This window comes from Leptosomus discolor, chromosome 15 (assembly GCF_034619465.1).
Source record: "Leptosomus discolor isolate bLepDis1 chromosome 15, bLepDis1.hap2, whole genome shotgun sequence".
Classification (NCBI taxonomy): Eukaryota; Metazoa; Chordata; class Aves; order Leptosomiformes; family Leptosomidae; genus Leptosomus; species Leptosomus discolor.
In genome coordinates, this window is record NC_141405.1 from 5,019,758 (window position 1) to 5,032,281 (window position 12,524).

Genomic DNA, 12,524 nt, shown 5'->3' on the forward strand with positions numbered 1-12,524 from the left:
GGGGAGGGGACACGCCTGGGAAGGTGGGTGCCGGAGGAAACCTGCTCGCCGTTGGGATACGTGTTCCCCGGGGTACAAGCCCAGGCCCTGCGACCCTTCGCCCAGCTAGGGGGCAGAAGCAAGCCCCCACCCAGGGAAACGCACGTGAGCTTGGATGGGGGCTCCGGAGGGAGCAGCCACCGCAGCGCACAGCACCCATCGCCACAGCTCGTCTCCCGCACCGTCTGGCTGCTGGGTGCCCGACCTCTTCTCGGAGCATCCTCCGACGCTCTTTACCCCTCGGGGACACCAGCCCCCACGTCCTGTTGCTCTAGGCAAGAGCATCCCTGCCGGGCCGGCTTCCCCTCAGCGGGCATCCCTCGGCTGCCTTCAGCGCTGCGGCGGGGCTCTGCGCGACGGCCGGGTGTCCCGCTGGGGACCAGGGCACCTCTCCCCATCGGTGTCACGGCTGTCCCCAGGACCCTGTCACCCCCCGCTTTGCATAGGCACAAACCTGTCATGGGACCCGTGTTGCAGACAAGGCTGAGATAAGGACGGTCTGAAAGGCACATTGTTGTTCAATTTGGATTTGCAAAGGCCAAGTAGCAAAACATTTGGTGTGTGGGGAAGAGCGTGACTCCCCATGCTCCCAGATTCCTCGATTCTTCTCCCAAAACGTTCGTACCCCCAGCACAAAAGCGCACCCAGCAGAGACCATGCCCAGAACATTCATTTCTGCTGACACAGGCTAATGTTTCCTTGGACTGTTTGAAGCGACAGTAGCTCGTTTGGCAAAGTTAAAGCCTAGACGGTAAACAGCACAGACTGTGGTATTTTGGCATCGTGGAGCTCGACGGAATCCCTGTCCTTGGGAACCTCCTCCACATACAATGCTTCCTCCTCTCCCCTCAGCCCTTTGCCTGGCAGAACAAGGTGTGGAGCAGCCCAGCAGAGCTGCATCAGTCTTCTGCAAACCCCCTGCCCCAGGCTGCACAGCACCGTGGTGAGGTGACATTCAAGGCTGCCTGGCTGCACCAGGGCAGGACTGGAGCTGGCCGAGGACCCCACACAGGTCCTGCTGCAACAACGCAGCCGTACACCTCCACCCCCCTGCTCGCGCAGGACACCATGCTCAGCTCCGTAACGTGACAAACTCAAAGCCACGACAGGACGGCTGGGGACTAAATCCCAAAGCTACGGGAGGGTGGCTCTGGAGCACAGGAGCCTGCCCCGGCAGAGGCTGCAGCCTCTGCTCGAGCAACCACCACCCACCCCTCGCACGACCGGGCAGCGCATGTGGCCGGTGCCGGCGCTTTTCACCTGAGAATTGCACCGCTGCCAGCGGCAGCAAATGCGACTGCAGTGGGCTGACAGGGCGGGGGTCAGAAGTGCCTGTACCCCCAGTCTGGTCCCTTTATCTCCGCACTCCTGTGTGTGACGACGCTGCGAGTGCCCCCGCCTGCGGCAAAGCAAGATGCTCGTCCTGGTGCCAGGACAGTCCCCTGGCAAGCAGTGACCCCCGCAGCGGTGCCCGTCCACACACACTCTGAGCAGCCCTTTGGAGGCACCCCCCCTACCACACACCGAGACGCACAAAGCGCAGGTTTTTTCCCCTCCTCCGAGAAAGGAGTTCAGCACTAACAGAGCTAGAATGACCCCAAATGCTACTGAACTGCCAAAATGACCCCCTGCTAAACTGCCTGAACTACTGCTGCTAATTTTGGCTTGTAAGAGTAACCTACAGTAGGGCAAGACCTCTGTAAAAAAGCCGTTACTGGTGGCAATCACAAGCCAAACTGAGCACCCTGATGCTGGCACAGAGAGGTTTCCCTGGGGCCCTCCAGCTCTTGGGAAGCAGTGGCCTGAGGTACCCACAGCCACAGCTTGGCACTGCCCTTTCTCCCTCTCCTCTCCTTCCCTTTCCCACCGCTCCAGACCACCCGTGCAGGTGTCCTTGACCAGCTTCTGAGCCCTCTGGCTGGAGAAATGCCTGGTTGAGCAGCCAAGCCCAGGGAGCAGCCAAGGCTGGGCCGGACTCCCGGCAGGGAGGGCTCCCTCACTGCCGGCCCTGCCCGGGTGCAGCTTTTTAGCTCAGCTGCAGCACAGACACGTGGCAGTCCGAGCACCAACCTACCTGCCGCTGGAAGGGTTCATGTGTTCTGCAAGACTTGAAAAATATTCCCCAGCTTGGTCCCTACGAGTGCCTGGAAACTGCTGGAGAGGAGGGGGAGATGCTGGCGATGCTGGGAAGAGGCAGAGAAGCGGCGCTGGGGCTCCCTGGGCTGCACAGTGATTTGGGCTGAGCTTTCCTCTGAAAGTCAAGTCTCTGCGAAGAAGCCAGTGGCTCTCGCTGGCTCCCAAGGCAGGACCCTCCCCAGGCAGCGAGGAGGTCCCCACTGCTCTGAAAGAGGCACCTTTGACGCCTGTATTGTCAGTGGCATCCAGGAGTCAGTCTTCCCTAGACTGGGTTTATTCCTCTCCCTCAAAAAAAGATTTTTCCTTAATAAAAAAATGTAAACAATATTTCCCTATCAGCTGGAAACCACAACAGAAACGTCGTGGACTTCACCATCATTGGAAATGACCTTGCCCAGGGGGGTGGCTGGGCTGAATGTACCCTGAAAAACCCCCATATACAGCCACTGCCCAGCAGCCCAGGAGGGCTGGGAGCAGCGACTGGCTCATTTGGATTGACTTGCGACTCCCCACGGCTCACAGACAGATTCATGGGCATCCGAGAGGAAAGGAAAGGATCTCCTTTTCCTCTCCTGAGCATAAGCCTGGCCCATCGCAGCTCCACACCCTCTCCCTGCTGCCGGAGAGCCGCAGACCTTGTCAGCTGCTGTTTCAAGCTGTAAAGCAAAGAAACCCGCGTACAGTGAAGCCTGGCTCAAAACTTGCCAGCCTGCCAGCCCCGGCAGCATCAGTGCCCCTGCTCCCAGAAAACGGCCTCAGCCACCTCTGCTCGGGGCACAGGCTCTGGAGAGGATGGAGAGAAGCTGGGAGGGATCCATGGACCCGCTGGCAGTTCTGAGCAGGTTTCACCGCGTCTTTCCCAAAGCCTCTCTAGACACGAGTCCCAGCAGGTCTCAGGCGTTCACTTGAAGAAAGAAAAACCTGATGGAAGAGCTAGGCAAAGCTGAGGGAGAGGCTGAAGGACCCTCTCCCTCCTCTCATGCTCCTGGGCTCAGTATTGCCGCAGGTTGAAAAACCCGACACTGGTGGGGGACTCCTTGACCGTCACTGTGATCAGGTTAGCGGTGACGTCAGTGACAAAGACGTGCTCGATCAGGCTGCGGGTGGGTTTCCAGTCCTGGCTGGTCTGGATGGAGACAGACATATTCTGACCTACGCCTGGGAAGGAAGCCGAATCCCGGTCCGAATCGGAGCTGGTCTCTTCTCCCGTGCTCATTTCAGAGAGGGCGGCCGGCTTGCGGTTCTCCGTGGCTGCGTGCCCCTCCTGTGTGCCAGCTGGGCCGCTTTTGGCCAAGTCCCTGTCGCCTGCTCGGTGCACCTGCTTCTCGCTCTTGCTGCTGTCCCCCCCCAAGAGCGCCCCGGCACTGGCAGCATTCAACCCGGCACCCGCTGCGCCGCCCTTGGTGCCACCGGTGCCCGCGCTTGCCGGCACCCCGCCGCCGGAGCCTTTGGAGAGGGCGCCGCAAAGGTGGCGAGGGAGGCTGCTCCCACCAGCCGCGCTCGGCCCATTTTTGACACTCTGCAGGTTTAGAGCCTGGAGGTTCAGCTCCTGGCTGGAGGCTGGCTGGCTGCTGGTCCCGGACGAGCTCGCCGGTGTCTTGCTGCCGTTGTGCAGCATTTGGCCTCCGGCAGCAAACGCCGGTTTCTGGTCCCCTCCGGCACCGCTGCTGGGAGCCTTGGCAGTCTTGGGTCCCTGCATGCTCAGCCCAAGCTCCCCAGGTCCTTTCTGGTTCCTCATTTTCAAGTCCAGCCCTAAGCCGCTCTTACTGGATGCCTGGGACTTCAGTGCCAGCCTGCCCAGGGGCGAGGTCTCAGCCGAGTTCTGGCTTTGGGACATCCTGTTCATGTAGTGCACGATGGAGCTCTGCCAGCTGATGGCCCGCGTTGGGCTCACGGAGCCGCTCTTCATCACGTTGGGCAGGTTTTCTGCGGACGAACCCCCCGAGCTGAGCCCAGCCAAGGTGCCTGGTGGGTCCTTCAGCACGGCCATGCCTGAGCCCTGGGCGCCGTGCTGGGGCTGCAGCTTCCCCCCCAGCTTGGCGCTGCCGCCCACCTCCTTCCGGGACGTTTTCAGCACCTTTGTCAGGTTCACGGTCCTTCGAGCCGCTTTCTGCTCCGGGGGAAGAGGTTTCCGCCCACGCTTCTTCCTGGAGGTGTCTTTCGTTTCGGGCTTCGCCACCAGGATCTGAGCTTTCTTCTGTGGTACTGGGTGAGTCTCTCTGCTGCGGGGACCTCTCTTTGCTTCCAGGTCACTTTCATCCTCTTCATCGGAGGAGGAGGAAGAGGAGGATGTGGAGGAAGAGGAGCTACTTGATTTCGTTTTTGCAGGCATCTCTGGTTCCTGTGAAGCAATGGAGAGACAGGGGAAGTTAACGACAATTACCGAAGAACTGTTGGGGGCACTGCAAATCCTTCAGTGGTGCCTGCCCGGGTGCCCCAGGCACACGCAGGCTCCTTCTCTGCATTAGCCAAGCTGCTCATCCTTGGCCACGAACGAGTTAGGGCACGTACGGTACAAAAACGACCAGGCTTAAGCACCAGGCGGGACTCTGGTGCCGGGGAACTCCTCTGCCTCCTCATACACTGTTGCCAGAGCAGCGACAAAGAGACGCCCTCCTCGCAGGCATCCTCATCCACCTGCCCATCGCTGCAGCCTTCAAACTCCCCAGCCCGGGGGCTGCAGGCAGCACTGCGTCCTCATCACCCTCCAGAGGCTGAGCGCCCACCGCACCCTGCGCCGCGGGCAGACCCTCACTGGTGCCTTCTGAGGCCGGAGCCCCTCCAGCGCTGTCATGGCCCTGGATTTCCACCACTGCCGGGACTCACCACGTGTTTCCTGGGCCTGCCCCTGGGCCGCTTCCCCCTCTTCCGATTCTGCACTTCTTTTTCGTGTTCCCTGAAAAAACAGCGATTAACAACAATGCCTGCAGGGAAGAAAAAAACATCCAAAACCAACCTGGTTCCTCCCTTTCTTCTGTCACTAAAACCCCCCTTGCTCAGGACGCTGAAGGCTCAGCTCCTGTCTGAGCAGCAGCTGGTCCTCAGCCCCTGCTGACATGTGGCGATGCTACAGGCTCCGAGCAAGTCACTCACTTGAACCCGTGCTAGAAGACTTGGGCCAGGAATGCGATGCGAGGCAAGAAACAGAGCTACAAAGTGAGGAAAGGGTTATAAAAATCGTGGCCTTGGAACAAGGACAGGTCTCTGGATGTCAGGGTGCCCAGCTGGCTCAGCAGCAGGCGTTTGCCCTGATTTACTGGAGGAGAGGTAAAAGAAAAGAGAAGCTCTTGCGTACAGCACGGGATCGAATCGCACCGGTGGCTGGAACGTATTTACCAAACTGCTCAAAGCGTCAAACCCCTTTGCTGCGCAGGACCTTCCTGCTGGTCACCCCAGTCCAGGTCCCTTTGTCCCAGTCCCAGGCCTTCCAAAGAGAGGTGCTGAGTTTTGTAATGTTGCCCCTGCAAGCAGCTCCCTGCTCTGCTCGCAGCCAGGGCAGTGACGGGAGAGCATCCCTGTTTGCTACAACATCCCCACAGCAAGAAGCTTCCCATGGCCTGCGATGGACTGCATGGTGTCACCCATCCTGAACCAGTGGCTCTGTCAGTTCATGGTAAAATTTGCAGTTTTTCTGGTACGAGGGGATCAGGCAGACAGAAACATCTGCCCCGGCCCAGCTCAGCCTTGCCTCAGACACTCACGGAGCTGAGTCCCCTCTGCCCGCAGAAAAAGCAAACGCATTCCTTGGGAACTCGGCACCTTCCCTGCTCCGCTGGGCTTGTTTCACCTCTCCTGCACTACCTGGTCTGGATGTGGTGGCCCAGGCCAGCAGCCATGAAAACCCCGAAGTGATCGTACGAGGAGTGTTTTCAGGTCACTGTAGTATTTCGTAGTTCTCCGTTTAAAAAGGACGGCGTTGAGCTGCAATACATACGGCTAATTAAACACCGTGCTGTCTGCACTAACCACCAGATTCCATTCTTGAAAAAATGGATCCAGAAATAAGTTATAATTAAATCCTACCATAAACTTTAATTATTTTTATGATATGGAGCCAAAATCTTGGGCAGCACTGTGCTTACCATACCCAGCTGGCTATTTTTTGCCTCCGTACATGGTTCTTGATGTGTAATAGCTGCAGAACAATCGTTCTGGGCAGTAGCCCTGGCCTGGATGGGGGACACCATTTTCTCCTACCCATTACTTCCTCACCCTCTCAGAGCTGTGCCCCCTAGTAGGACGTTTCAGTGCCTTCCAGGCCCCCCGTTTCTGCAGTCCCTGCAGTCGAGGCCCCGGTGCCGGATGAGAGCCCGGGGGCTCTGCTGTGCTCCCACCACCCAACCCCAACTAGGGCTGCTTCGGGTGCACCCAGCGCGGGGAGAGGCGTCCGTAGGTGGACCTGAGCTGTGGTTTCAGGAGGGGAACAAAAGGGCTGGGCCACAAAAGGCAGGGCCAGCTGCAGGCTGTTGTTTCCCCAACTTCCACCGCAGGCGCAGCCAATTAGAAGTTAATTGACTTCATCGTTCGCTTAGGAATATTGATAGTTTGCTCACTTCTTTTGGAAAGCCAGGAGGAGTCTTGGGTCAAGGATGTTCTCCTCGGGCTCCCAGCTGTTGTGCCTGCAACAGAAGACAGGGACTGGGCAAGAGCGGGGGGGCCGGTGCTCCCCACCGCCCCCGTTACCGGCCCAGCACCGGGGAGTTCATCCGAGGACAAACGGGCCCTTCGTGCCGCCCGGCGCCGCGTCCCGCGGGGACCGGGGCATCCCCGCACCGGGGGGACCGGTACCCGCCCCCCCGCAGTCCCGGGGAGGGGGGAAAGGGGCCGGGGGATGCAGATCGGGGAGGGAGCGGCCACGCTGCCGCGGGGCCAGCGGAGCCCCGCAAGTCCCGGGGGAGCTCCGGTTTCACCGGGTGCCTGCCCGCCGGGGGGGAGGGAGTCGCGGAGATGGTGGTGGGGGGCTCCGGTGGCGGCCGGCCCGGCCCGGGGAGGGGAAGGGGGGGGGGGGGTGGGTGAGCGGAGCCCCACGCGGCGGCGGGGAGGGCCGGACCGCGGCCGCGCTTATTTGTAAACAAAAGGAGCGGCGCGACCCGAACAAAAGCGACCGGGCGGCACCTCCGCGGCCGCGCACCGCTCCGCACCGCTCCGCCCCACAGCCCCGCTCACTTGGAGGACCAGCCGCGCCACTTCACCAGGTACTCCAGCTTGCCCTGCGGGGGGAGAGACCGGGAGAGGCGCGTTAGCGGCGGGGGGGTGTGTGGGGGGGGAGGGAGGCGGTGTGAGGGGTGGCGGCGGGTCCCACCTTGCGGAGCCGCTTGCTGAGGATGCACTCGGCGGCGAAGACCTGCTCTCCCACGCTGCTCAGCTCCTCCATGGCCCCAGCCCCGCGCACACGCACACACAAGGGGAGACCCCGGGCGCGCTCCCGACGGCGGCCGCGCGCGCGCGCCCCCGCCTCCCCCCCTCCATCCTCCGCGCGCCCCCCGGCACAATACGGCGCGCGCGCCCCCGGCGGCGGCGGGAGGAGGGGGCGGGGGGGCTGGTGAGAGGAGGAGGAGAGAAGGAGGAGGAGGATGGGGGGGGTCCCCAAATTCCCCGCTGGCCAATGGGGAGCCGAGGGCGGGGCGTGCCGGTGGAGGGGGGTGGGGGGGAGGCATTGTCTGTGCACGACCCCTCCTCTTCCTCCCCGCGCCAGGGGGGTGGGGGGCGGCCGCTGCCCGGCCGGAGCGGGGACAATGGGGCCGGGCCCGGCCCGGTGCTTTGTTCCCCTGGGCGCGGCGGGGGGGGGCTCGGCAGCACGGTGAGCGTCTCCCCTGCCCAGGCTCGACCCGGGCTCGGCGGTGCCCTGTTCGGGCAACCGGGGACAAAACAGCGGAGGGGTGGGGGGGGCACAGCCCCCTCCGGTCCCCCCCGGACTGGAGCAAGACGGTGGCCGCCCGTTTGTGCCGGGCAGGAGCTGGTCCCGGTGCCATAAAGCGTTGTGTCCTCGGCCGCGCTCCTCACCTCGTCGGGGGGTCGATCATGGGCAGGGAGCACCCGGCCTTGCCCCCCCCCCCCCCCCCCCCCCCTTCCTTTCCCCGCGATAACGACCGCGCCGCGGTACCGGCCCCGCACACGGCACCGGGGCGGGCGAGGCGGCGTGAGGAGCGGCTCCCCGGCGGCGGTGGGCGTGGAGCAGTGAAATATGGTGCTTTACGGGGCTGGAAGAAGATGAGTCAGCACCGCGGGGAGTTTCCAGCCTCGGGCCCGCAGCCTGCGGTTAACCGTGCGGGAGCCAGAGGGGAATGAATCCCCGGCCCCTCCGTGCCCGGGGGCCCGCGGCGCGCAGGGGCTGAGCGGCAGCAGGACGGGCCATGGGGTGTCCTGCGCCCCCCGCAACCCCCCCGGCGGTGCCGTCTCTGGGTAAGCGATGCGGGATTTGGAAAAAAAAAAGCCTTTTGAGCACCCGGCTGGCGCGTCTGGGCTGTCCCCGCTGCGGGAGCCCCTGCGTGGTGGCAGGGGAACAGCCGCTCCGGGAGAGGAGCGGGGCTGGCTCGGGGGCTGCGGGACGGTGGCTGTGCCTGGGGTGCTGGCTCGGTGCGGGGTGGTTGTCCTAGGTCGAGTGCTGGCGTGTTTTGTTCTTGTCTCCTCACAATTACCGTGGTGATTTGCTGATCAGGAGAACTGTTGGGAGCGGGTTTTTTTACCCAAAGGTGACACAGAAATGCAACCCAGCACTGCGCCTTTTTCCTTCTTTAGAGTCGATTCACCTTTCGTCAGCCCTGCTCTTTGTGCGCAGCACATCTCAAATTTTAGTAAGAAAAACCAAACCCTGTGTGTGACTTTCCACCCCTGTGTGCGGCGCGCGACACGGCACCTGCAGGTGCAGCCCGAGTGACCAGCGTGCGGGGCTGGCCTGGCCACCGGCACCTGCCTCGCTGGTGCCGAGAGACGAACGCTGCTGGAAATGGGCCCCGATTCGAGTGATGCTGGGTGGGCTCTTCTCCCCAGTCACCCCTTGGCGCCAGCGTTCCTGAGCTCCCCATGGGGACACGGGGGTGAAATTGCTGTTCTTGTTGGGGTGAAGACGAAAAGGGTGGTGGGAGCGGAGCCGCTCACGTTTGCTGCTTGGTGAGGGATGACAGAGAGCGGAGGCAGCCCTCGGCGCTGGGGTCTCTTTGGGGACAGAGTGTGGGCAGAGTTTGGGAGGCAGGTGCCTGGTGCGGGGCTGTGCCCTCAGCTTTGTCCCCGACCAGCCGTGGCCAGCACCGTGCCGGTCGCTCCCAGCCGTGACCCGCATTCTGTAATGCTGTGCAACCCCAGCGCCTCCCACGTTCCTGCTCACACCTCCGTGTCAACGGGAGCTGAGTCCCCTTGGTCCGTTGGGGGAAAAGGGGTGCACGGCTCTGTGGACTGGAAATCTCCTTTGTACCCCTGGGGGTCTTCTGGGAACCAGTCCTGAGCAGCACCTGGGCTGCGGTGCGCTTCATGCTCTCTGCCAGTTCTCCCCAGTTCAGAGCTGCAGGTTATGTTGTGTGCTTTGCAAGCTGCGGGCGATGGCCAGGGCAGGGTGGGTGTTTCCTCAGGGCGCAAAGCATACCGAGGCCTGACCGTCCTCCATCCTGAGGCGGCAGCTTGCTCAGGTTGATCCCAGGTTTCCCATTATTTGATGGTTTAGTGGAGCTGTGTGGTGAAATGAAAAATTTCACTTTTTCTCAGTAAAGAAAAAGAAAGAGAACAAGTCGCTCTAAGCATTAGAAAAGCCTGAACTCGTGGCTTTGAAGGTTTGCAAAAACAGGAAGCGAATAAAAAAATCCTACATTTGTTTATAGGTTAAAATCTTGTGAGTTTTTGTGTGGCAATTCGAATCTTTTGCTCTTGGGCTCAGCAACAGCAAAATGCTCTTGCTGAAATCACAGCTGCCCGCCCCTTCCCAGCGCTGTGGGTGCTGGCCCAGTGTCGCCCATCTTCCTCTTTGGTGTTTTGGGATGTTTTAGTGATGAAAAAAAATATTGTCCGTAAGTGTGTTTCACCTCTGCCTGTCTGCCTTCTGCTGCTGCCTCCAGCTCCCCTGGGAAGGGCAGGGATGGCACCCGCAAGGAGGCCTGGGGCTGCGAAGGGGAAACCCACGAGTGGCCCAGAGAGGACTGTCCCAGCGATGGCGCTTCCCTGGGGTAGAGCTCCTGGGGGGATGCAGGAGGAGATGCCCACCCGCCCGCTGCTGCTGCTGAGCACCGCCCCCCCCTGCGAGTGCCTTTGGGCTGAATTCAGTGTTCTCCGTCCCTGACAGGGACTTCACCTTCCTGCAGAAACTTGGGAACATGCGGTGAGTCGCTTGGCTGCCGCGTTCCCCAGCTGCAGCCAAACTAAATGACAGCGGAGCCAATAAACTCAGCAGTTGCTGAGAAAACCTTCAGCATCTTAAAATCTTAGCTCGGGCTCCTGAGCTAATCTGGTGGAAGATAATGTTGTAGCTCTTCCCGAGTATGCCAGGCATCTCAGGAATGCTGCGTGTGCTGCTATTAAGTGGGTAGCAGGGGGGCTGTCACCACGGAGGTGTGGTGGAGGTTTGCCCTCTGAGGAAGGTGTCCACCCAAAGACCAGACCTTCCTAACAGGACCAGTGGGACCTGTGGTGCCTCTGGTGGGTCAGAGGGTTTGGCGCAGGTGTACGACCAGGGCTGCAGGAGTGAGTGTGGTGGCACCAGGCAGCAGCCAGGAGCAGGACTCTGTCGAGTCAGGCTTTGCAGCGGTGGGGAGGGACATGGCTGTCCCTGGGAGCTGGTGGGGCACAGAGCCGCGGCTGGGGAGGCGCAGGGTGGGTGTCAGGGCTATGGCTGTTTCCACGGGATGCTTGGCTTCTGTCCTTGTGCCCGGACCTGCCAGGAGGTTGGAGCATTGGCAACGGTGCAGGTTCGGGGCTTTCCTGGGTCAGTGTTAACAGTGATGGGGTCTTCTGTGGGGGTGCCAAGCATGCACGATATTCCTGGCTGCAAACGATGAAGCTTGGGCCAGCCCAGGGAGCAGCTGGGCCACGGCAGCCATGTTAGCTGTGGGCAAATGGTGGTCGTTTTCCCAAGGCATCAACCAATCGAAGTGCAGAGATCTGCATATCATTTGGGCACCGCCACCACCAAGCGCAGCCTGGTGTGGAACGGCGCCGCTGGTGGGATGGGGTGACCAGTGGGTGCTTCGTGGCCGGGCCCCGTGGCCGTGTGCGGGGATCACAGGGGCACGTGCCGGCCCCGGGCCGGGCATTTCGAGAGGCAGCGGTTTTCCTGCAAACCGTGTGCACCATAAATAAATCCGGGCGTGTGTGTGTGTGTTGTGGCGTTACCATCTCGGGGCGGTTGGGACCCCTGGGTAGCAGGCGTCTTTCCAGGGCTGGAAAAAGAAAGGGAAGCAAATGGTGTGGAAATGCATAGCAAATTGGGATGCAATACGCAGCGGGGCTCTCCCTGCTGTGTGACCCCCAGCCCCAGGGAGGGGGGCGGTGGGGAATGAATTACTTGGGGACGGGAGGGCGGGGGGAGATGCAGCACTCGGCAGAGCAGGGATCTCGGCTGAGGCCAGCCGCACATCAGGCAGCGACTGTCACCAACACAAACCAGTGCCGGGTTTGCCGGCAAGGCCAGGCAGGGCTCTGTCTGTCAGGTGAATGTTCGGTGGAAATGTGCGAGGTGTGAGATGCAGCGGGAAGGGCCGGGAAAGGCTCAAAGAAGGAAACGCAGAGCTTGACAATGTCTTCTGGATTCCAGGGCTTTCCTGGAGAGAGGCTGGGCTGGGGGACAGGCGGGGCAGCAGCAGGTTTAGGCTCTCACAGCTCTGTATGTCCGTGAGGTTAAACCTCCTCACACCCATGGGGGAAGGATCTGCCTCACCCGTCCGGCCTGGGACTTCGAGGAGTCCATCATTCCGGGGCTGCGTGGCCAGAGGGGAGGAAAGGACTGGAAGATCTGAGTAAGTGCGTGACGTGACTCTCCAGGGCATCGCTTGGAGCAGCCCTGCGTGGTTTGGTGAGCACCATGGGGTTGGGTGGGCGGTTGGACTTGATGATCTCGAGGGTCTTTTCTGACCTCAGTGGGTCCTGCGTGCTGGGGGGCACCCGGGGCTCAGCAGCTGCCAGAGGTGGGTCCCAGGCTTGTGCTGCCGAGAGCGTCGCTTTTCTCTGAATCACCGAGCAGCACCGGGGAGGGGATTCCTCCCCGCGGGAGCCACCGTGGCCCTTCGTACCGAGAGCCGGCGGCGGTTACTGGCCCCGGGGCTGGGCGAGCGCCCGGTAACTAGGGGCACCGCGAGTTTGACAGGCAACTGGATGCTCCTGGACTGGGTTTTATCATGAGCTGCCTCCCCTTCCCCCCCCGCCCCTCG

General features: G+C 61.6%; 1 protein-coding gene across 1 annotated transcript; it reads right to left on the bottom strand.

The window, feature by feature from the left end:
* Positions 1 to 3,166: 3,166 nt before the first annotated feature.
* On the bottom strand, positions 3,167 to 7,549 carry CBX2 (chromobox 2). Its single transcript, XM_086473797.1, has 5 exons — positions 7,478 to 7,549; positions 7,342 to 7,385; positions 6,729 to 6,794; positions 5,002 to 5,071; positions 3,167 to 4,516 (listed from the first exon to the last, which is right to left on the bottom strand). The coding sequence occupies exons 1-5, from the start codon at positions 7,547 to 7,549 to the stop codon at positions 3,167 to 3,169; spliced, it is 1,602 nt and encodes a 533-aa protein (XP_086329923.1).
* Between the last annotated feature and the right edge of the window lie 4,975 nt (positions 7,550 to 12,524).

Excerpts from the sequence above, each read along its gene's own strand:
- CBX2 (XM_086473797.1), bottom strand. The coding sequence starts at position 7,549 with ATGGAGGAGCTGAGCAGCGTGGGAGAGCAGGTCTTCGCCGCCGAGTGC. Across the intron at positions 7,386-7,477 it reads TCAGCAAGCGGCTCCGCAAG|GGCAAGCTGGAGTACCTGGT; the intron begins GTGGGACCCGCC and ends CTCCCCCCGCAG. Across the intron at positions 6,795-7,341 it reads TGGCGCGGCTGGTCCTCCAA|GCACAACAGCTGGGAGCCCG; the intron begins GTGAGCGGGGCT and ends CTTCTGTTGCAG.